This window comes from Salmo salar, chromosome ssa04 (genome assembly GCF_905237065.1).
Source record: "Salmo salar chromosome ssa04, Ssal_v3.1, whole genome shotgun sequence".
NCBI lineage: Eukaryota > Metazoa > Chordata > Actinopteri > Salmoniformes > Salmonidae > Salmo > Salmo salar.
In genome coordinates this window covers 88810799-88834555 of record NC_059445.1, presented here as the reverse complement: position 1 = coordinate 88834555, position 23757 = coordinate 88810799, and the positions used below count along the sequence as shown (strand labels likewise).

Genomic DNA, 23757 nt, shown 5'->3' with positions numbered 1-23757 from the left:
GTATGGTGGTCTAGGAGGGGAGGCTAATCGTCTATAGTATGGTGGTCTAGTGGTCTAGGAGGGAGGCTAATCGTCTATAGTATGGTGGTCTAGGAGGGGAGGCTAATCATCTATAGTATGGTGGTCTAGGAGGGGAGGCTAATCGTCTATAGTATGGTGGTCTAGTGGTCTAGGAGGGGAGGCTAATCGTCTATAGTATGGTGGTCTAGGAGGGGAGGCTAATCGTCTATAGTATGGTGGTCTAGTGGTCTAGGTGGGGAGGCTAATCGTCTATAGTATGGAGGTCTAGGAGGGGAGGCTAATCGTCTATAGTATGGAGGTCTAGGAGGGGAGGCTAATCGTCTATAGTATGGTGGTCTAGGAGGGGAGGCTAATCGTCTATAGTATGGTGGTCTAGGAGGGGAGGCTAATCGTTTATAGTATGGTGGTCTAGGAGGGGAGGCTAATCGTCTATAGTATGGTGGTCTAGGATGGGAGGCTAATCGTCTATAGTATGGTGGTCTAGTGGTCTAGGAGGGGAGGCTAATCGTCTATAGTATGGTGGTCTAGTGGTCTAGAAGGGGAGGCTAATCTTCTATAGTATGGTGGTCTGGTGGTCTAGGAGGGGAGGCTAATCGTCTATAGTATGGTGGTCTAGGAGGGGAGGCTAATCGTCTATAGTATGGTGGTCTAGGAGGGGAGGCTAATCGTCTATAGTATGGAGGTCTAGTGGTCTAGGAGGGAGGCTAATCGTCTATAGTATGGAGGTCTAGTGGTCTAGGAGGGAGGCTAATCGTCTATAGTATGGTGGTCTAGGAGGGGAGGCTAATCGTCTATAGTATGGTGGTCTAGGAGGGGAGGCTAATCGTCTATAGTATGGTGGTCTAGTGGTCTAGGAGGGAGGCTAATCGTCTATAGTATGGTGGTCTAGTGGTCTAGGAGCGGAGGCTAATCGTCTATAGTATGGTGGTCTAGGAGGGGAGGCTAATCGTCTATAGTATGTTGGTCTAGTGGTCTAGGAGGAAGGCTAATCGTCTATAGTATGGTGGTCTAGTGGTCTAGGAGGGAGGCTAATCGTCTATAGTATGGTGGTCTGGTGGCCTAGGAGGGGAGGCTAATCGTCTATAGTATGGTGGTCTAGTGGTCTAGGAGGGAGGCTAATCGTCTATAGTATGGTGGTCTAGGAGGGGAGGCTAATCGTCTATAGTATGGTGGTCTAGGAGGGGAGGCTAATCGTCTATAGTATGGTGGTCTAGGAGGGGAGGCTAATCGTCTATAGTATGGTGGTCTAGGAGGGAGGCTAATCGTCTATAGTATGGTGGTCTAGGAGGGGAGGCTAATCGTCTATAGTATGGTGGTCTAGTGGTCTAGGAGGGAGGCTAATCGTCTATAGTATGGTGGTCTAGGAGGGGAGGCTAATCGTCTATAGTATGGTGGTCTAGTGGTCTAGGAGGGAGGCTAATCGTCTATAGTATGGTGGTCTAGGAGGGGAGGCGAATCGTCTATAGTATGGTGGTCTAGGAGGGGAGGCTAATCGTCTATAGTATGGTGGTCTAGTGGTCTAGGAGGGAGGCTAAACGTCTATAGTATGGTGGTCTAGGAGGGGAGGCTAATCGTCTATAGTATGGTGGTCTAGTGGTCTAGGAGGGAGGCTATTCGTCTATAGTATGGTGGTCTAGTGGTCTAGGAGGGGAGGCTAATCGTCTATAGTATGGTGGTCTAGGAGGGGAGGCTAATCGTCTATAGTATGGTGGTCTAGGAGGGGAGGCTAATCGTCTATAGTATGGTGGTCTAGTGGTCTAGGAGGGGAGGCTAATTGTCTATAGTATGGTGGTGTAGGAGGGGAGGCTAATAATCTATAGTATGGTGGTCTAGTGGTCTAGGAAGGGAGGCTTATCGTCTATAGTATGGTGGTCTAGGAGGGGAGGCTAATCGTCTATAGTATGGTGGTCTAGGAGGGGAGGCTAATCAAATCAAATCAAATCAAATCAGATTTATTTTTATATAGCCCTTCGTACATTAGCTGATATTCTCAAAGTGCTGTACAGAAACCCAGCCTAAAACCCCAAACAGCAAGCAAAGCATGTGAAAGAAGCACGGTGGCTAGGAAAACTCCCTAGGAAAAACTCCCTAGAAAGGCCAAAAACCTAGGAAGAAACCTAGAGAGGAACCAGGCTATGAGGGGTGGCCAGTCCTCTTCTGGCTGTGCAGGGTGGATATTATAACAGAACATAGTCAAGATGTTAAAATGTTAAAATGTTCATAAATGACCAGCATGGTCAAATAATAATAATCATAGTAGTTTTCGAGGGTGCAACAAGCACGTCCGGTGAACAGGTCAGGGTTCCATAGCCGCAGGCAGAACAGTTGAAACTGGAGCAGCAGCACGGCCAGGTGGACTGGGGACAGCAAGGAGTCATCATACCAGGTAGTCCTGAGGCATGGTCCTAGGGCTCAGGTCCTCCGAGAGAAAGACAGAAAGAGAGAAAGAGAGAATTAGAGAGAGCATATTTAAATACACACAGGACACCGGATAATACAAGAGAAATACTCCAGATGTAACAGACTGACCCTAGCCCCCCGACACATAAACTACTGCAGCATAAATACTGGAGGCTGAGACATGGTATGGTGGTCTAGGAGGGGAGGCTAATCGTCTATAGTATGGTGGTCTAGGAGGGGAGGCTAATCGTCTATAGTATGGTGGTCTAGTGGTCTAGGAGGGAGGCTAATCGTCTATAGTATGGTGGTCTAGGAGGGGAGGCTAATCATCTATAGTATGGTGGTCTAGGAGGGGAGGCTAATCGTCTATAGTATGGTGGTCTAGTGGTCTAGGAGGGGAGGCTAATCGTCTATAGTATGGTGGTCTAGGAGGGGAGGCTAATCGTCTATAGTATGGTGGTCTAGTGGTCTAGGTGGGGAGGCTAATCGTCTATAGTATGGAGGTCTAGGAGGGGAGGCTAATCGTCTATAGTATGGAGGTCTAGGAGGGGAGGCTAATCGTCTATAGTATGGTGGTCTAGGAGGGGAGGCTAATCGTCTATAGTATGGTGGTCTAGGAGGGGAGGCTAATCGTCTATAGTATGGTGGTCTAGTGGTCTAGGAGGGGAGGCTAATCGTCTATAGTATGGTGGTCTAGTGGTCTAGAAGGGGAGGCTAATCTTCTATAGTATGGTGGTCTGGTGGTCTAGGAGGGGAGGCTAATCGTCTATAGTATGGTGGTCTAGGAGGGGAGGCTAATCGTCTATAGTATGGAGGTCTAGTGGTCTAGGAGGGAGGCTAATCGTCTATAGTATGGAGGTCTAGTGGTCTAGGAGGGAGGCTAATCGTCTATAGTATGGTGGTCTAGGAGGGGAGGCTAATCGTCTATAGTATGGTGGTCTAGGAGGGGAGGCTAATCGTCTATAGTATGGTGGTCTAGTGGTCTAGGAGGGAGGCTAATCGTCTATAGTATGGTGGTCTAGGAGGGGAGGCTAATCGTCTATAGTATGGTGGTCTAGGAGGGGAGGCTAATCGTCTATAGTATGGTGGTCTAGTGGTCTAGGAGCGGAGGCTAATCGTCTATAGTATGGTGGTCTAGGAGGGAGGCTAATCGTCTATAGTATGGTGGTCTGGTGGCCTAGGAGGGGAGGCTAATCGTCTATAGTATGGTGGTCTAGTGGTCTAGGAGGGAGGCTAATCGTCTATAGTATGGTGGTCTAGGAGGGGAGGCTAATCGTCTATAGTATGGTGGTCTAGGAGGGGAGGCTAATCGTCTATAGTATGGTGGTCTAGGAGGGGAGGCTAATCGTCTATAGTATGGTGGTCTAGGAGGGAGGCTAATCGTCTATAGTATGGTGGTGTAGGAGGGGAGGCTAATCGTCTATAGTATGGTGGTCTAGTGGTCTAGGAGGGGAGGCTAATCGTCTATAGTATGGTGGTCTAGGAGGGAGGCTAATCGTCTATAGTATGGTGGTCTAGGAGGGGAGGCTAATCGTCTATAGTATGGTGGTCTAGTGGTCTAGGAGGGAGGCTAAACGTCTATAGTATGGTGGTCTAGGAGGGGAGGCTAATCGTCTATAGTATGGTGGTCTAGTGGTCTAGGAGGGAGGCTAATCGTCTATAGTATGGTGGTCTAGGAGGGGAGGCTAATCGTCTATAGTATGGTGGTCTAGGAGGGGAGGCTAATCGTCTATAGTATGGTGGTCTAGTGGTCTAGGAGGGGAGGCTAATTGTCTATAGTATGGTGGTGTAGGAGGGGAGGCTAATAATCTATAGTATGGTGGTCTAGTGGTCTAGGAAGGGAGGCTTATCGTCTATAGTATGGTGGTCTAGGAGGGGAGGCTAATCGTCTATAGTATGGTGGTCTAGGAGGGGAGGCTAATCAAATCAAATCAAATCAAATCAGATTTATTTTTATATAGCCCTTCGTACATTAGCTGATATTCTCAAAGTGCTGTACAGAAACCCAGCCTAAAACCCCAAACAGCAAGCAAAGCATGTGAAAGAAGCACGGTGGCTAGGAAAAACTCCCTAGGAAAAACTCCCTAGAAAGGCCAAAAACCTAGGAAGAAACCTAGAGAGGAACCAGGCTATGAGGGGTGGCCAGTCCTCTTCTGGCTGTGCAGGGTGGATATTATAACAGAACATAGTCAAGATGTTAAAATGTTAAAATGTTCATAAATGACCAGCATGGTCAAATAATAATAATCATAGTAGTTTTCGAGGGTGCAACAAGCACGTCCGGTGAACAGGTCAGGGTTCCATAGCCGCAGGCAGAACAGTTGAAACTGGAGCAGCAGCACGGCCAGGTGGACTGGGGACAGCAAGGAGTCATCATACCAGGTAGTCCTGAGGCATGGTCCTAGGGCTCAGGTCCTCCGAGAGAAAGACAGAAAGAGAGAAAGAGAGAATTAGAGAGAGCATATTTAAATACACACAGGACACCGGATAATACAAGAGAAATACTCCAGATGTAACAGACTGACCCTAGCCCCCCGACACATAAACTACTGCAGCATAAATACTGGAGGCTGAGACATGGTATGGTGGTCTAGGAGGGGAGGCTAATCGTCTATAGTATGGTGGTCTAGGAGGGGAGGCTAATCGTCTATAGTATGGTGGTCTAGTGGTCTAGGAGGGGAGGCTAATCGTCTATAGTATGGTGGTCTAGGAGGGGAGGCTAATCGTCTATAGTATGGTGGTCTAGTCGTCTAGGTGGGGAGGCTAATCGTCTATAGTATGGTGGTCTAGGAGGGGAGGCTAATCGTCTATAGTATGGTGGTCTAGGAGGGGAGGCTAATCGTCTATAGTATGGTGGTCTAGGAGGGGAGGCTAATCGTCTATAGTATGGTGGTCTAGGAGGGGAGGCTAATCGTTTATAGTATGGTGGTCTAGGAGGGGAGGCTAATCGTCTATAGTATGGTGGTCTAGGATGGGAGGCTAATCGTCTATAGTATGGTGGTCTAGTGGTCTAGGAGGGGAGGCTAATCGTCTATAGTATGGTGGTCTAGTGGTCTAGAAGGGGAGGCTAATCTTCTATAGTATGGTGGTCTGGTGGTCTAGGAGGGGAGGCTAATCGTCTATAGTATGGTGGTCTAGGAGGGGAGGCTAATCGTCTATAGTATGGAGGTCTAGTGGTCTAGGAGGGAGGCTAATCGTCTATAGTATGGAGGTCTAGTGGTCTAGGAGGGAGGCTAATCGTCTATAGTATGGTGGTCTAGGAGGGGAGGCTAATCGTCTATAGTATGGTGGTCTAGGAGGGGAGGCTAATCGTCTATAGTATGGTGGTCTAGTGGTCTAGGAGGGAGGCTAATCGTCTATAGTATGGTGGTCTAGGAGGGGAGGCTAATCGTCTATTGTATGGTGGTCTAGGAGGGAGGCTAATCGTCTATAGTATGGTGGTCTAGTGGTCTAGGAGGGAGGCTAATCGTCTATAGTATGGTGGTCTGGTGGTCTAGGAGGGGAGGCTAATCGTCTATAGTATGGTGGTCTAGTGGTCTAGGAGGGAGGCTAATCGTCTATAGTATGGTGGTCTAGGAGGGGAGGCTAATCGTCTATAGTATGGTGGTCTAGTGGTCTAGGAGGGAGGCTAATCGTCTATAGTATGGTGGTCTAGGAGGGGAGGCTAATCGTCTATAGTATGGTGGTCTAGTGGTCTAGGAGGGAGGCTAATCGTCTATAGTATGGTGGTCTAGGAGGGGAGGCTAATCGTCTATAGTATGGTGGTCTAGGATGGGAGGCTAATCGTCTATAGTATGGTGGTCTAGTGGTCTAGGAGGGGAGGCTAATCGTCTATAGTATGGTGGTGTAGGAGGGGAGGCTAATCGTCTATAGTATGGTGGTCTAGTGGTCTAGGAGGGGAGGCTAATCGTCTATAGTATGGTGGTCTAGGAGGGGAGGCTAATCAAATCAAATCAAATCAGATTTATTTTTATATAGCCCTTCGTACATCAGCTGATATTCTCAAAGTGCTGTACAGAAACCCAGCCTAAAACCCCAAACAGCAAGCAAAGCATGTGAAAGAAGCACGGTGGCTAGGAAAAACTCCCTAGGAAAAACACCACTTCGAAAGGTCAAAAACCTAGTAAGAAACCTAGAGAGGAACCAGGCTATGAGGGGTGGCCAGTCCTCTTCTGGCTGTGCAGGGTGGATATTATAACAGAACATAGTCAAGATGTTAAAATGTTCATAAATGACCAGCATGGTCAAATAATAATAATCATAGTAGTTGTCGAGGGTGCAACAAGCACGTCCGGTGAACAGGTCAGGGTTCTATAGCCGCAGGCAGAACAGTTGAAACTGGAGCAGCAGCACGGCCAGGTGGACTGGGGACAGCAAGGAGTCATCATACCAGGTAGTCCTGAGGCATGGTCCTAGGGCTCAGGTCCTCCGAGAGAAAGACAGAAAGAGAGAAAGAGAGAATTAGAGAGAGCATATTTAAATACACACAGGACACCGGATAAGACAAGAGAAATACTCCAGATGTAACAGACTGACCCTAGCCCCCCGACACATAAACTACTGCAGCATAAATACTGGAGGCTGAGACATGGTATGGTGGTCTAGGAGGGGAGGCTAATCGTCTATAGTATGGTGGTCTAGGAGGGGAGGCTAATCGTCTATAGTATGGTGGTCTAGTGGTCTAGGAGGGGAGGCTAATCGTCTATAGTATGGTGGTCTAGGAGGGAGGCTAATCGTCTATAGTATGGTGGTCTAGTGGTCTAGGTGGGGAGGCTAATCGTCTATAGTATGGTGGTCTAGGAGGGAGGCTAATCGTCTATAGTATGGTGGTCTAGGAGGGAGGCTAATCGTCTATAGTATGGTGGTGTAGGAGGGGAGGCTAATCGTCTATAGTATGGTGGTCTAGTGGTCTAGGAGGGAGGCTAATCGTCTATAGTATGTTGGTCTAGTGGTCTAGGAGGGAGGCTAATCGTCTATAGTATGTTGGTCTAGTGGTCTAGGAGGAAGGCTAATCGTCTATAGTATGGTGGTCTAGTGGTCTAGGAGGGAGGCTAATCGTCTATAGTATGGTGGTCTATTGGTCTAGGTGGGGAGGCTAATCGTCTATAGTATGGTGGTCTAGGAGGGGAGGCTAATCGTCTATAGTATGGTGGTCTAGTGGTCTAGGAGGGGAGGCTAATCGTCTATAGTATGGTGGTCTAGGAGGGAGGCTAATCGTCTATAGTATGGTGGTCTAGTGGTCTAGGAGGGAGGCTAATCGTCTATAGTATGGTGGTCTAGGAGGGGAGGCGAATCGTCTATAGTATGGTGGTCTAGGAGGGGAGGCTAATCGTCTATAGTATGGTGGTCTAGGAGGGGAGGCTAATCGTCTATAGTATGGTGGTCTAGTGGTCTAGGTGGGGAGGCTAATCGTCTATAGTATGGTGGTCTAGGAGGGGAGGCTAATCGTCTATAGTATGGTGGTCTAGTGGTCTAGGAGGGAGGCTAATCGTCTATAGTATGGTGGTCTAGTGGTCTAGGTGGGGAGGCTAATCATCTATAGTATGGTGGTCTAGGAGGGGAGGCTAATCGTCTATAGTATGGTGGTCTAGGAGGGGAGGCTAATCGTCTATAGTATGGTGGTCTAGGAGGGGAGGCTAATTTTCTATAGTATGGTGGTCTAGTGGTCTAGGAGGGGAGGCTAATCGTCTATAGTATGGTGGTCTAGGAGGGGAGGCTAATCGTCTATAGTATGGTGGTCTAGTGGTCTAGGAGGGGAGGCTAATCGTCTATAGTATGGTGGTCTAGGAGGGAGGCTAATCGTCTATAGTATGGTGGTCTAGGAGGGGAGGCTAATCGTCTATATTATGGTGGTCTAGGATGGGAGGCGAATCGTCTATAGTATGGTGGTCTAGGAGGGGAGGCTAATCGTCTATAGTATGGTGGTCTAGTGGTCTAGGTGGGGAGGCTAATCGTCTATAGTATGGTGGTCTAGGAGGGGAGGCTAATCGTCTATAGTATGGTGGTCTAGTGGTCTAGGAGGGAGGCTAATCGTCTATAGTATGGTGGTCTAGTGGTCTAGGTGGGGAGGCTAATCATCTATAGTATGGTGGTCTAGGATGGGAGGCTAATCGTCTATAGTATGGTGGTCTAGGAGGGGAGGCTAATCGTCTATAGTATGGTGGTCTGGTGGTCTAGGAGGGGAGGCTAATCGTCTATAGTATGGTGGTCTAGGAGGGGAGGCTAATCGTCTATAGTATGGTGGTCTAGTGGTCTAGGAGGGAGGCTAATCGTCTATAGTATGGTGGTCTAGTGGTCTAGGAGGGGAGGCTAATCATCTATAGTATGGTAGTCTAGGAGGGGAGGCTAATCGTCTATAGTATGGTGGTCTAGTGGACTAGGAGGGGAGGCTAATCGTCTATAGTATGGTGGTCTAGGAGGGGAGGCTAATCGTCTATAGTATGATGGTCTAGGAGGGGAGGCTAATCGTCTATAGTATGGTGGTCTGGTGGTCTAGGAGGGAGGCTAATCGTCTATAGTATGGTGGTCTAGGAGGGGAGGCTAATCGTCTATAGTATGGTGGTCTAGTGGTCTAGGAGGGAGGCTAATCGTCTATAGTATGGTGGTCTAGGAGGGGAGGCTAATCGTCTATAGTATGGAGGTCTAGTGGTCTAGGAGGGGAGGCTAATCGTCTATAGTATGGTGGTCTAGGAGGGAGGCTAATCGTCTATAGTATGGTGGTCTAGGAGGGGAGGCTAATCGTCTATAGTATGGTGGTCTAGTGGTCTAGGTGGGGAGGCTAATCGTCTATAGTATGGTGGTCTAGGAGGGGAGGCTAATCGTCTATAGTATGGTGGTCTAGTGGTCTAGGAGGGAGGCTAATCGTCTATAGTATGGTGGTCTAGTGGTCTAGGTGGGGAGGCTAATCATCTATAGTATGGTGGTCTAGGATGGGAGGCTAATCGTCTATAGTATGGTGGTCTAGGAGGGGAGGCTAATCGTCTATAGTATGGTGGTCTAGTGGTCTAGGAGGGGAGGCTAATCGTCTATAGTATGGTGGTCTAGGAGGGGAGGCTAATCGTCTATAGTATGGTGGTCTAGTGGTCTAGGAGGGAGGCTAATCGTCTATAGTATGGTGGTCTAGTGGTCTAGGAGGGGAGGCTAATCATCTATAGTATGGTAGTCTAGGAGGGGAGGCTAATCGTCTATAGTATGGTGGTCTAGTGGACTAGGAGGGGAGGCTAATCGTCTATAGTATGGTGGTCTAGGAGGGGAGGCTAATCGTCTATAGTATGATGGTCTAGGAGGGGAGGCTAATCGTCTATAGTATGGTGGTCTGGTGGTCTAGGAGGGAGGCTAATCGTCTATAGTATGGTGGTCTAGGAGGGGAGGCTAATCGTCTATAGTATGGTGGTCTAGTGGTCTAGGAGGGAGGCTAATCGTCTATAGTATGGTGGTCTAGGAGGGGAGGCTAATCGTCTATAGTATGGAGGTCTATTGGTCTAGGAGGGGAGGCTAATCGTCTATAGTATGGTGGTCTAGGAGGGAGGCTAATCGTCTATAGTATGGTGGTCTAGGAGGGGAGGCTAATCGTCTATAGTATGGTGGTCTAGGAGGGAGGTTAATCAAATCAAATCAAATTGTATTAGTCACATGCGCCGAATACAACAGGTGTAGTAGACCTCACAGTGAAATGCTGAATACAACAGGTGTAGTAGACCTCACAGTGAAATGCTGAATACAACAGGTGTAGTAGACCTTACAGTGAAATGCTGAATACAACAGGTGTAGTAGACCTCACAGTGAAATGCTGAATACAACAGGTGTAGTAGACCTCACAGTGAAATGCTGAATACAACAGGTGTAGTAGACCTTACAGTGAAATGCTTACTTACAGGCTCTAACCACGCAGAATAAAACATATGATTAAGAATAAGAAATACAAGTAGCAAGTAATTAAAGAGCAGCAGTAAAATAACAATAGTGAGGCTATAGACAGGGGGGTACAGGTACAGAGTCAATGTGCGGGGACACCGGTTAGTCGAGGTAATTGAGGAATATGTAGTCTGGAAAGCCTTTTGACTAGGTGTTCAGGAGTCTTATGGCTTGGGTGTAGAAGCTGTTCAGAAGCCTCTTGGACCTAGACATGGTGCTCCGGTACTGCTTGCCGTGCGGTAGCAGAGAGAACAGTCTATGACTATGTTGGCTGGAGTCTTTGACAATTTTTAGGGCCTTCCTCTGACACCGCCTGGTATAGAGGTCCTAGATGGCAGGAAGCTTGGCCCCTGTGATGTACTGGGACGTACGCACTACCCTCTGTAGTGCCTTGCGGTCGGAGGCCGAGCAGTTTCCATACCATGCAGTGATACATATACACGATGGTGGTCTGCTTAAAACATGTTGGTATTACAGACTCAGACAGGGAGAGGTTGAAAATGTCAGTGAAGTCACTTGCCAGTTGGTCAGCGCATGCTCTCTACACGTCCTGGTAATCCGTCTGGAACCTGCGGCCTTGTGAACGTTGACTGGTTTAAAGTTCTTACTGACATCTGCTACAGAGAGCGTGATCACACAGTCGTCCGGATCAGCTGGTGCTCTCATGCATGTTTCAGTATTATTTGCCTCGAAGCGAGCATAGAAGTAGTTTAGCTCGTCCGGTAGGCTCGTGTCACTGGGCAGCTCTCGGCTGTGCTTCCCCTTTTTAATCTGAAATGGTTTGCAAGCTCTGCCACATCCGACAGCGTCGGAGTCGGTGTAGTAGGATTCGATCTTAGGCCTGTATTGACACTTTGCCTGTTCGATGCTTCGTTGGAGGGCGTAGCGGGATTTCTTATAAGCTTCCAGGTTAGAGTCCCGCTCCTTGAAAGCGGCAGCTCTAATCGTCTATGGTATGGTGGTCTAGTGGTCTTGGAGGAGATGCTCTACTGTTACCCTTACCATTCCTCTCCCTCTCTCTCCCCCCAGGATAGCTATCGTCTATGGTATGGTGGTCTAGGAGGAGATGCCTCTCTCTCTCTCTCGCTCGCTCTCTCGCTCTCTCTCTCGCTCTCTCTCTCTCTCGCTCTCTCTCTCTCTCGCTCTCTCTCTCTCTCTCTCGCGCTCGCGCTCTCTCTCGCGCTCTCGCTCTCTCTCTCTCTCGCTCTCTCTCTCTCTCGCTCTCTCTCTCTCTCTCTCGCGCTCGCTCTCTCTCGCGCTCTCGCTCTCTCTCTCTCTCGCTCTCTCTCTCTCTCGCGCTCTCTCTCTCTCTCTCTCGCTCTCGCTCTCTCTCTCGCTCTCTCTCTCTCTCTCTCTCTCTCGCTCTCTCTCTCTCTCTCTCTCTCTCTCTCTCTCTCTCTCTCTCTCTCTCTCTGTGCATGCTGGGAGTTTTTTGGAGTTTGAGTGTTTGGTGCGGAGGACTCTGTCCTAACTAACTTTCTAGACTCTTTTCTTGATCTTTTTCTTACATTTTATTTTCTATGGTGGAGGGTTAATGCAATATTTGTTTTAGCGGTATACACTGTTTTTTTTCAGAGTTAGGGTGGAAGAGGACAGAGTAAGGTTTCTGGGGTTTGCAAGGTGTGGTATGCGCGATCGCTTCTCAGCCTAGCGCGGAGGAGACGCTGTCGATACGGCATGGATTCAGGTGTGTTCCTGAGAATGGAGTTAAGGTGGAGGAGGTTCTGCTCGCGGTCGGCGAACAGGTAGGAGCTGAATTTATACATTCTGCTTCTAGAATGAACAAAGCGGTGGTGGTGTTCATGAAAAGAGAAAATTTGGTTGGTAGGCTAATTGCTAGCGGAATGTTTGTAAGGGATGTGTTGGTGCCTGTTTTACTGTTACTTTACAGTTTTTCTCTACCCCTTCTTTCGACAAGAGTAGTTGTTGCAAATTTACTTCCATTTATTACGGACGATCAAATCAGGAAAGAGCTGAGTCGTTTTGGTAAGTTTGCTAGCGGGTTTCGTGTACTGTCGGCAGGTTTTCAGGCAGCTGCTGTTAAGCACGTTGTTTCGTTCCGGAGGCAAGTGTTTATGTTTCTGAACAACAATGGGCAACAGCTAAATGTGCATTTTAAAGTGAGGCATGGGGAGGGGCTCTATGCAGGGTTTGCCAGCACAGACAGTCTACGGTGTTTTGAGTGTGGGGATTTGGGGCATAAGAGCTTTGCGTGCCCACATAAAGGCCGTAGACAAAGTGAGGGTACAAGCGTCGGTGGGGGAAATCGAGGTCAAAGTGCAGGGGGAAATGAGATGCAGACAGCAGAGGCTGGGCCTAGTCATACCAGGGATGGTGGGGTAGCTGAGGCTGGGTCTAGTAAGGCAAGAGATGGTGGGGTAGAGGAGGCTGGGTCTAGTCAGACTAGGGATGGTGGGGTAGAGGAGGCTGGGTCTAGTCAGACTAGAGATGGTGGTGTAGTGGAGGCTGGGTCTAGTCAGGCTAGAGATGGTGGTGTAGCGGAGGCTGGGTCTAGTCAGGCTAGAGATGGTGGTGTAGCGGAGGCTGGGTCTAGTCAGGCTAGAGATGGTGGGGTAGCTGAGGCTGGGCTTAGCTATGATATGGAGGATGGTGTAAATGATGCTGGGCCTAGTCATGCTATGGAGGGTGGTGTAGAGGATGCTAGGTCTAGTCAGGTTATGCTAGTGGATGAGGAGAGTATAGTGGGGAAGTGTAAGAGACTAGGGGGGGAGGAGGAGGGTGCCAAGCGGAAAAGGAAAAAGGGTGTGGTTAAAGGTACAATGGAAATTTTGCCTGTTGCTGTGGGGGATGCCCTGACCAGAGAGGAAGAGCAGGTGGTCAGGGTGGGAGATAGAGATGAGGAGGAAAGTGAGTCTGAGGAAGAGGATGAGGAGATATTTTTTTCAGACTCCTCTTCAATGGGCCCGGAGCTGACAGCCAGTCAAGCAGAGGGGTCTAAGTACACGGTGAGAGAACTGACAAGGTTCCTGAATGAGACCAAGGGGAAAAAAGTTAATCTTTAGGCTTTTTTCCCTGATTCAAGAAAGTTTGTACGATCAGTACAACATGCTGTGAAAAATGAGTGGCATGGTGTCCTCTCACCTAGGAAACGGTTTAGGTTGAGGAAGTGGGTCACAACAGTGCGTAAGGGTTTACCTTCGGACACTGTTTAGATGTATACTTTCTTTCTGACACTGGGACTTTTGAGCTTTGCTATTGGTCTTTTTTCTCTGCTGGCTTTTCTCCCACTTCTTATGGAGACTCTACGGGTAGGCTCGCTCAATATAAATGGCGCCAGAGATGCGGGAAAGAGGAGTGTGTTGGGTGAATATGTAAAACAAAAAAAAGTACAGGTGTTGTTTCTGCAGGAGACACATAGTGATGTGGTGAATGAAGTCGATTGGGGGCTCTGGTGGAAAGGGGCAAGTGTGTTGAGCCATGGGACAAATCTTAGTGCAGGAGTGGCAGTCCTTTTTGCACCGGGTCTGTCTGTAAAAATTTGCTCCTCAAAGGAGGTGTGTAGGGGTAGGCTCCTTGTTGTTAAAGCAGAAATTAACAACATGGTTTTTGTCTTTATAAATGTGTATGCGCCTAACACAGGGAGAGAAAGAGGGGTTCTATTTGGGAGTCTTAGACAGGAACTCTCACAGGTAGCGCCTGAGGAGACACTGGTGGTTGGAGGGGACTGGAACTGCACAATGGATTTTACAAAAGACAGAAATGGGGAAGAGCCTCATTCAGTGTTAGTGGGAGTGTTAAGGGACATTATTAATCAGTTCGACTTAGTGGATGTTTGGAGAACTAAACATCCGAACACAAGACAGTACACATGGGTGAAGGTTTTTGGGGCTAGGGTGAGTGCAGCCCGACTTGATCGGTTTTATATGTCTAGGAATCGGAGCAATAGGCTGTTGGGCGCTACCATTCTCCCGGTGGGGTTTTCCGATCATCACATAACCATGGCTCGGCTGTCTATTTCACCAGGGCCCCGGCAGGCATCCTATTGGAAATTCAATGTAAAGCTCTTACAAGATGCCAGTTTTTGCTCAGGTTTCCAGACCTTCTGGGAAAGGTGGAGGCAGCAAATAGAGGAGTATGAGTCTCTGAGCCAATGGTGGGATGTGGGGAAAGTCCAAATTCGGCTTTTCTGTCAACAATACACAGCTCTCTCATCCTCAGAGGCTAGGAGAGTATTGGGGGAACTAGAGCGGTGTATTAGTGATATGGAGGTAGAGATGGTGGGGCAAGGCAATGTAGGCCTCCAGGCTAATTTAGCTGAATTACGTAGGGACCTGGGCAGTTTTTTCCAGGTTAAAGCAAAGGGAGCACTTGTAAGAGCTAGATTCTCCATGCTCAAGGAGATGGATGCTCCCAGCTCCTTCTTCTTTGGTTTGGAAAGACAGAGTGGTGAAGCCAAGGGTATGCATTGTCTACGGCTGTCTGATGGGCGGGTGACCTCTGTGGTGGGTGAGATGCGGGAGCGGACTGTGGAGTTTTATACTGAATTGTATAGGGCAGAAGTGTGTGATCCTTTGTGTGCTCAGGTCTTGTTCACAGGACTCCCTAAACTCTCTCTGGCACAGAGGGACGATTTGGACGTTCCTCTGTTGTCCCATGAACTGGCAGTGGCCGTAACCCAGATGTCCCCCGGTCGTGCACCGGGGGTCGATGGACTCCCAGTGGAGTTTTATAAAAAATTCTGGGGAATAATTGGACAGGACTTCTTTTGCGTGTTGCGTGAATGCGTCGGGGTAGGATAGTTGCCGATGAGCTGCCGTCGGGCGGCTCTGACTCTACTGCCCAAAAAAGGGGACTTGTGTGAACTTAAGAACTGGAGGCCTGTGGCATTGCTCTGTGCGGACTACAAGATATTTGCCAAGGTCCTCTCTAACAGACTGAAGTCCCACTTGGACTCGATAGTACATAAGGACCAAACATATTGTGTACCGGGACGCTCAATCACGGACAACTTGTTCTTAATTAGGGACATGTTGGACTTGTCGAGAGGTTCTAATGTGAACTTTGGACTGGTCTCTTTAGATCAAGAGAAGGCTTTTGATAGAGTGGACCATGGGTATCTGTTTAATGTGATGTCTGTGTTTGGGTTTGGGAAGAGTTTTTTGACCTGTGTGAAGCTGTTGTATGCTGGGGCGTCATGTATGGTTAAGGTGGGAGGGGGGCTCAGTAGGCCAGTCTGGGTGAGACGGGGCATTAGACAAGGATGCCCTCTATCTGGGCAGTTATACACATTAGCCATTGAGCCTTTTTTAGGCCTGCTACGCAGGAGGCTGCAGGGAGTGTGCTGGACAGGTATGGGTGTGGTGACAGGCATAGCAGTGTCAGCATATGCAGATGATGTTTCTGTGATGGTCAGGGATGGTCAGGATATGCAGGCACTGGAGACCAGTCTGAGGGTGTACGAGGGAGCTTCATCAGCTAAGGTAAACTGGAGGCAAGAGCAAAGCTCTGTTATGTGGGGCATGGGGGGATAGGGCTCCTCCGCTGCCTCCAGGGGGTTTGCAGTGGGGTTGTGAAGGGCTTAAAGTGTTGGGGGTGTACCTGGGCTCGGAGAGGTGGGTCAGGAAGAACTGGGAGGGGCTGTCACAGGCAGTGGTGTCAAGACTGGCCAGGTGGAGGTGGCTCCTGTCCCAAGTGTCATATAGAGGGAGGGTGTTGATAATTAACAACCTGGTGGCATCTTCCCTGTGGCATAAACTGGCTGTCCTCAACCCCCCCGCCGGTCTGCTCGCAGACCTGCAACGCAAGCTGGTGGACTTCTTCTGGTCGGGCCATCACTGGCTGAGGGCGGCGGTGTTGTATACGACCGTCCACGAAGGAGGACGGGGCCTGGTGGAACTGGAGAGCAGGATGGCTGCTTTCCGGCTAAAGGCGGCACAGAGACTGCTGTACCATACTGATGTTGGCTGGAGGGAACCAGCATGCGCACTGCTGAGGAGAGCTGGAGATTTAGGGTTGGACCGGCAGCTGTTCCTCATGAAGCTGGAAAGGCTGAGTACAGCAGGTCTCTCAGATTTTTACTCTGCGGTGCTGAGGGCCTGGCAGCTGCTAAGGCACACACGAGAAGGGGGTGTGGAGCCTGGGCTGTGGGTGTGGGAGGAGCCTGTCTTCCACAACCCAGCCATCCCTTTGAGATCGGTCCAGTCGGCCATCCTGCAGAGGCAACTGATGGCAGGGGGTGTAAAAAGGCTGGGTGACTTGAGACTCCTGGGAGAGGAGGGGTGGAAAAGCCCGGAAGTCTTGGCACAGCAAACAGGAATAACGTCTCTTAGGCTGCTGGAGAGATTCCTGGAGGAGGTCCAGGAGGCACTGTCTGAGCCGGTAAGGGGGATGTTTGAGCAGCCAAAGGGAGAGGGGCCACCAATGTTTCCGCCACTGCAGGTGACGGCAGAGACTGGAGACTGGCAAGGGGGTCTGGAGGACTTGTTAGATTTTAACACTCCGAGCCTGGGGGAGTTTGAAGGGGTGGGAGGTAAAGCCCTCTACAACCTCTGTGTTAAGGTGAGGAACATTAGGAGCCTAACAGGAGTGAAGGCACATCAGTGGCAGGGGGTATGTGGGGTGGAGAGTATGGTGGGTTTTAGATGGAGGGGGCTCTACAAACCCCCAGTACCAAAGAGGTCAGGGGACCTCCAGTGGAGGGTTCTACATGGAGCCCTGGCCACTAACAGCTGGTTGGTACAGGTTGAACCGGGAGTCGGGCAGGAGTGTCCTTTCTGTAAAATGAAAGAAACTGTGATTCATGTGTTTTCTGTGTGCACCAGATTAATGCCATTAATGTCTCTGTTGGAATGTCTATGTGAGAGGTTGGGGGTGGTCTTTACTGTTGGGGTGTTCATAATGGGATACAGGTATTCAAGTAAGGAGAAGGAAAAATGTGTTTTTGTTGAATTTTCTGTTTGCTCAGGCAAAGTTAGCTATTTGGCTAACAAGGAGGAACAGGGTCAAAGGTGGGGGGATAACAGACCCTTTACTAGTGTTTAATGGGATGGTCTCTGCGCGCCTTAGGGTTGAGTTTGAGTTCTATAAAATGATAAAAAGTGTGGAGATGTTTCAGGAGATATGGTGTGTTGGGGGGGCTGTCTGTATAGCTGGGGAAGATGTCTTGGATATACGGTTGTAGAAGTTGGTATTGTCTTGAGTATTGTGATGTTGGCTTGTATCATGTGGTTGCTGGAAAGGCGAGTATGGTACATGTATGCATTACAGGATGTATTTTATTTTTAAGGGGGAGGTTGGGTGGTGAGTTTTAAATGAAATGAGAATGTTTCAGTAAAGAAAGACAAAAAGTCAAAAGTCTCTCTCGCTCTCTCTCTCTCTCGCTCTCTCTCTCTCGCTCTCTCTCTCTCTCGCTCTCTCTCTCTCGCGCTCTCTCTCTCTCTCGCTCTCTCTCTCTCGCGCTCTCTCTCTCTCGCGCTCTCTCGCTCTCTCTCTCGCGCTCTCGCTCTCTCTCTCGCTCTCTCGCGCTCTCTCTCTCTCGCGCTCTCTCTCTCACTCTCTCGCTCGCGCTCTCGCTCACGCTCTCGCTCGCGCTCTCTCTCGCGCTCTCTCTCGCGCTCTCTCTCGCTCTCTCCTTCTCTCTCTCTCTCTCTCCCTCTCTCTCTCTCCCTCTCCTTCTCTCTCTCTCCTTCTCTCTCTCCCTCTCCTTCTCTCTCTCTCCTTCTCTCCCTCTCCTTCTCTCCCTTTCCTCTCTCTCCTTCTCTCTCTCTCCTTCTCTCCCTCTCCTTCTCTCCCTTTCCTCTCTCTCCTTCTCTCCCTCTCCTTCTCTCCCTTTCCTCTCTCTCCTTCTCTCTCTCCCCTTCTCTCCCTCTCTCCCTTTCCTCTCTCTCCCTCTCCCTCTCTCTCTCCCCCCAGGATAGCTATCGTCTATGGTATGGTGGTCTAGGACGGGATGCCTCTCTCTCTCTCGGGTCTTGGAGGGGATGCTCTACTGTTACCCTTACCATGCCTCTCTCCCTCTCCTCTCTCCCCCCAGGATAGCTATCGTCTATGGTATGGTGTGTCTAGTGGTCGTGGAGGAGATGCTCTATCAGGAGGAGGGGGGATGGTGGAGCAGTGGTCTTCCTCTCTCAGTGGGATGCAGTTCAGCACCAGAGACCAGGTTAGTCAACCAATCAGCATCAGAGATCAGGTTAGTCAACCAATCAGCATCAGAGACCAGGTTAGTCAACCAATCAGCATCAGAGACCAGGTTAGTCAACCAATCAGCACCAGAGATCAGGTTAGTCAACCAATCAGCATCAGAGACCAGGTTAGTCAACCAATCAGCACCAGAGATCAGGTTAGTCAACCAATCAGCACCAGAGATCAGGTTAGTCAACCAATCAGCATCAGAGACCAGGTTAGTCAACCAATCAGCATCAGAGATCAGGTTAGTCAACCAATCAGCATCAGAGATCAGGTTAGTCAACCAATCAGCACCAAAGATCAGGTTAGTCAACCAATCAGCACCAGAGATCAGGTTAGTCAACCAATCAGCATCAGAGATCAGGTTAGTCAACCAATCAGCACCAGAGATCAGGTTAGTCAACCAATCAGCACCAGAGATCAGGTTAGTCAACCAATCAGCACCAGAGATCAGGTTAGTCAACCAATCAGCACCAGAGATCAGGTTAGTCAACCAATCAGCACCAGAGATCAGGTTAGTCAACCAATCAGCATCAGAGATCAGGTTAGTCAACCAATCAGCATCAGAGATCAGGTTAGTCAACCAATCAGCACCAGAGATCAGGTTAGTCAACCAATCAGCACCAGAGATCAGGTTAGTCAACCAATCAGCACCAGAGATCAGGTTAGTCAACCAATCAGCACCAGAGACCAGGTTAGTCAACCAATCAGCATCAGAGACCAGGTTAGTCAACCAATCAGCATCAGAGATCAGGTTAGTCAACCAATCAGCATCAGAGATCAGGTTAGTCAACCAATCAGCACAAGAGATCAGGATAGTCAACCAATCAGCACCAGAGATCAGGTTAGTCAACCAATCAGCATCAGAGATCAGGTTAGTCAACCAATCAGCACCAGAGATCAGGTTAGTCAACCAATCAGCACCAGAGATCAGGTTAGTCACAGCTACCTAATCAATCATTCCCAGGTTAGTCACAAGCCAGTATGTGATGAAAGCATTTCTTATTGTAGACACATTTGGAGGCACTCATAGTGTATTTAGCACAGTGGAAACACTGACAGTGTATTGAGCACAGTGGAAACACTCATAGTGTATTGAGCACAGTGAAAGGCGCTACATTTTGTCAGTAAAAAAATCAGAATGTAAATATAATTTGTTATCCTGATGATTCCTATAGGACCATGACCGCTTCCTACAGGGCAGCTGTGCTCAGGAGAACAATGGAGGCTGGTGGTACAACAGGTAGGTAGGTGAGAAGACTAATGTCCTCTCTCGCTTTTCACATTTCAGCTTTTTATTGTGTAATTCATTAGTAAACATTTCAACAACAAAAAACATACATTAATTCCACTTTGACATTATGGGGTGTTGTGTGTGTGTGTGTGTAGGTCAGTGACACAAAATCTCAATTGTAATCCATTTTAAAAGTTGTAACACAACAAAATGTGGGAAAAAGTCAAGGGGTGTGAATACTTTCTGAAGTCACTGTACATCATCTAGTTAGACTATATTGTATTTGCGAAGTCGTCACCAGCTATTGTTTCAATTCAACCCAGATTTCAACTAAAAATGGACAATATATATATATATACTGTCTAGGGTTTCAAGCTCTGGTAGATTTAAAGTGGAATCTTCAAGTTAATGATTAATGTGTTATATGTAAACTCAATCTCAAAAATGTAAAACAAAATGTTAGAATCTTTGTAAAATATATCATAAATAGGACTGGTGTAGTTATGTCACACATGCAGCTAACTAAAGCGTATGGAAATGTCTGCTCTACTCAAAATTACAACCAACTAATTGCAGCCTTACCGCAAAAACGGAAGAGGCAAGTAGGAGGAAATGTAAGGAACTTGTCTGTCGGCATTAAAGACTGTAATTGGTTAAAGAAAATTGTGATAAGTAAAAAAGTACACTAGTTTCATTTAAGGATCCAAAAAATGTACAGCCGTGCCATACAGATTGGAAAATAGTTGGGAAGAGATTTCCGATGTGCCGATTCCATGGCACATGATTTATGAACTGGTACATAAAACGACGCCAGATTCAAAATTATACAAACTTCACTATATGGGGGCTACAACCATCCCAGCTCTGCAGATTTTGCTGTGAAGAGACAGAATCATTAGATCACTTGTTTTGGTACTGTCCTTATGTAGCTTGTTTTTGGTCGCAGGTTCAGGAATGGCTGAAGATTTGCAACATTTATCTGGAGCAAACCCTGCAGACAGCACTGCTGGGTGTCTTGATGGGTGTCTTGAAAAGCCTAAGTCAATCAATCAATAATATAATAATACTTTTAGTAAAAATATTGATCTTTAATGTACAATCTGTACAAACTATGAGAATGGAAAAGTTCAAGACTTTTGTGAAACATTACAGCACAGTTAAAAAATATACAGTATGGCAATTAGAAATCAGAACTGGAGGGTCCTCAGAGATAGATGGGAGGGGTTGAGGGGAGCTGAAGGATGGGACTGGATGGAGCTGAAGGATGGGACTGGATGGAGCTGAAGGATGGGACTGGATGGAGCTGAAGGATGGGACTGGATGGTCTTCAGAGATAGATGGGAGGGGTTGAGTGGAGCTGAAGGATGGGACTGGATGGTGTTCAGAGATAGATGGGAGGGGTTGAGGGGAGCTGAAGGATGGGACTGGATGGAGCTGAAGGATGGGACTGGATGGTGTTCAGAGATAGATGGGAGGGGTTGAGGGGAGCTGAAGGATGGGACTGGATGGTGTTCAGAGATAGATGGGAGGGGTTGAGTGGAGCTGAAGGATGGAACTGGATGGAGCTGAAGGATGGGACTGGATGGTGTTCAGAGATAGATGGGAGGGGTTGAGTGGAGCTGAAGGATGGCACTGGATGGTGTTCAGAGATAGATGGGAGGGATTGAGTGGAGCTGAAGGATGGGACTGGATGGAGCTGAAGGATGGGACTGGATGGTGGTCAGAGATAGATGGGAGGGGTTGAGGGGAGCTGAAGGATGGGACTGGATGGTGTTCAGAGATAGATGGGAGGGATTGAGGGGAGTTCTGATTGGGGGTTGGAGGAGCCTAGCACTATGGAACATACGGAAAGGGAGGAGCCTAGCACTATGGAACATACTGAAAGGGAGGAGCCTAGCACTATGGAACATAAGGAAAGGGAGGAGCCTAGCACTATGGAACATAAGGAAAGGGAGGAGCCTAGCACTATGGAACATAAGGAAAGGGAGGAGCCTAGCACTATGGAACATAAGGAAAGGGAGGAGCCTAGCACTATGGAACATAAGGAAAGGGAGGAGCCTAGCACTATGGAACATAATGAAAGGGAGGAGCCTAGCACTATGGAACATACGGAAAGGGAGGAGCCTAGCACTATGGAACATAAGGAAAGGGAGGAGCCTAGCACTATGGAACATAAGGAAAGGGAGGAGTCTAGCACTATGGAACATAAGGAGAGGGAGGAGCCTAGCACTATGGAACATAAGGAAAGGGAGGAGCCTAGCACTATGGAACATACGGAAAGGGAGGAGCCTAGCACTATGGAACATAAGGAAAGGGAGGAGCCTAGCACTATGGAACATAAGGAGAGGGAGGAGCCTAGCACTATGGAACATAATGAAAGGGAGGAGCCTAGCACTATGGAACATAATGAAAGGGAGGAGCCTAGCACTATGGAACATAAGGAAAGGGAGGAGCCTAGCACTATGGAACATAATGAAAGGGAGGAGCCTAGCACTATGGAACATAAGGAAAGGGTGGAGCAAATGGCTCTGTGTCCATCTCTTTCTCTTGGCTGGGCTTAACAGAGTGTAACACTATAAATATTTACGTCCCACTTTGTGACTCCAACCAGATGTCCTTCCTGGCAGCGCTTGGCAAACCTAGAACTCCAACTCTGTACATGTTATGTCCCTTTCCTCCGCCCTCTCCAGCTGTCATGTCTTCCTGTCTGTCACTCTCTCTTTATTCGTGTTGCTTACTATCTCTTGGCTGCACTTGATAAGCTCTTAACACTGTAATGTATTTCTCTCGCTCTGTACTCAGAACTCAGTGTGTTGATGTGTTCACCTGTCTCTCCAGGTGTCATGCAGCCAACCTGAATGGGAAGTTCTACCGCGGCGGAGTCTACAAGGGTCTCTATGACAACGGTGTGGTGTGGGGAACCTGGAGAGGCTTGTGGTACTCCCTCCGACACACCACCATCAAACTACGGCCCCTGCTCTCCCTGGACAACCTGGCAGGCAGCGGAGCAGGGCCAGATGGGTAGAGGGTCCAGGAAATACCGAGGCTTCAGCCAGCGCTAGGCCTCAACACACGGAGCCAGTCAACCACCCAACACACCTGCTGTAGAATGTATTAGAGGCAACTAGTAGGGCTTTTAAAAAAAAAAAAACATTATTTTAAAATATATTTTCATTTATTGTTTGTTATTTTCTCATCTTTTTGTCAAATTTTTTGTAAATGTATAAAATGTTAATGAGACTTTGTCTTTCTAGTTTTATAGTATAGTTGACACATTAAGCACACAGCAGAGAAATTATATAGTTCAGACGTATAGGATTTGAACTGAATGCAATTATGCAATAATAATAAATGAGAGTTATAAACTAACACGTCTCCCTGATGTTTACAGTTGATCAACCTGGATGAAACACTTATACTGAAGTAACATCAACCTGAATGAAACACTAATACTGAAGTAAAATCAACCTGAATAAAACACTGTAATACTGTAGTAAACTCAACCTGAAATACACATTAATACTGTAGTAAAATCAACCTGAAATACACACTAATACTGTAGTAAAATCAACCTGAATGAAACACTAATACTGAAGTAAAATCAACCTGAATAAAACACTGTAATACTGTAGTAAAATCAACCTGAAATACACACTAATACTGTAGTAAAATCAACCTGAAATACACTCTAATACTGTAGTAACATCAACCTGAATGAAACACTGTAATACTGAAGTAAAGTCAACCTGAAATACACACTAATACTGTAGTAAAATCAACCTGATTGAAACACTAATACTGAAGTAAAATCAACCTGAAATACACACTAATACTGTAGTAAAATCGACCTGAAATACACTCTAATACTGTAGTAAAATCAACCTGAATGAAACACTGTAATACTGTAGTAAAATCAACCTGGATGAAACACTAATACTGTAGTAAAATCAACCTGAGTGAAACACTGTAATACTGTAGTAAACTCAACCTGAATGAAACACTAATACTGTAGTAAAATCAAACTGGAATACACACTAATCCTG

At 47.8% G+C, this 23757-nt stretch overlaps 1 protein-coding gene across 1 annotated transcript in view; it reads left to right on the top strand.

The window, feature by feature from the left end:
* fgl1b (fibrinogen like 1B) overlaps positions 1-23083 on the top strand; it is a 46314-nt gene extending 23231 nt beyond the window's left edge. Inside the window, exons 8-10 of the mRNA XM_045717482.1 lie at positions 18329-18454; positions 19659-19723; positions 22553-23083. Of these exons, the coding sequence (XP_045573438.1) occupies positions 18329-18454; positions 19659-19723; positions 22553-22739 (378 nt within the window). The 3' untranslated portion in view covers positions 22740-23083. The remainder of the gene's footprint in view (positions 1-18328; positions 18455-19658; positions 19724-22552) is intronic.
* Positions 23084-23757: the final 674 nt, after the last annotated feature.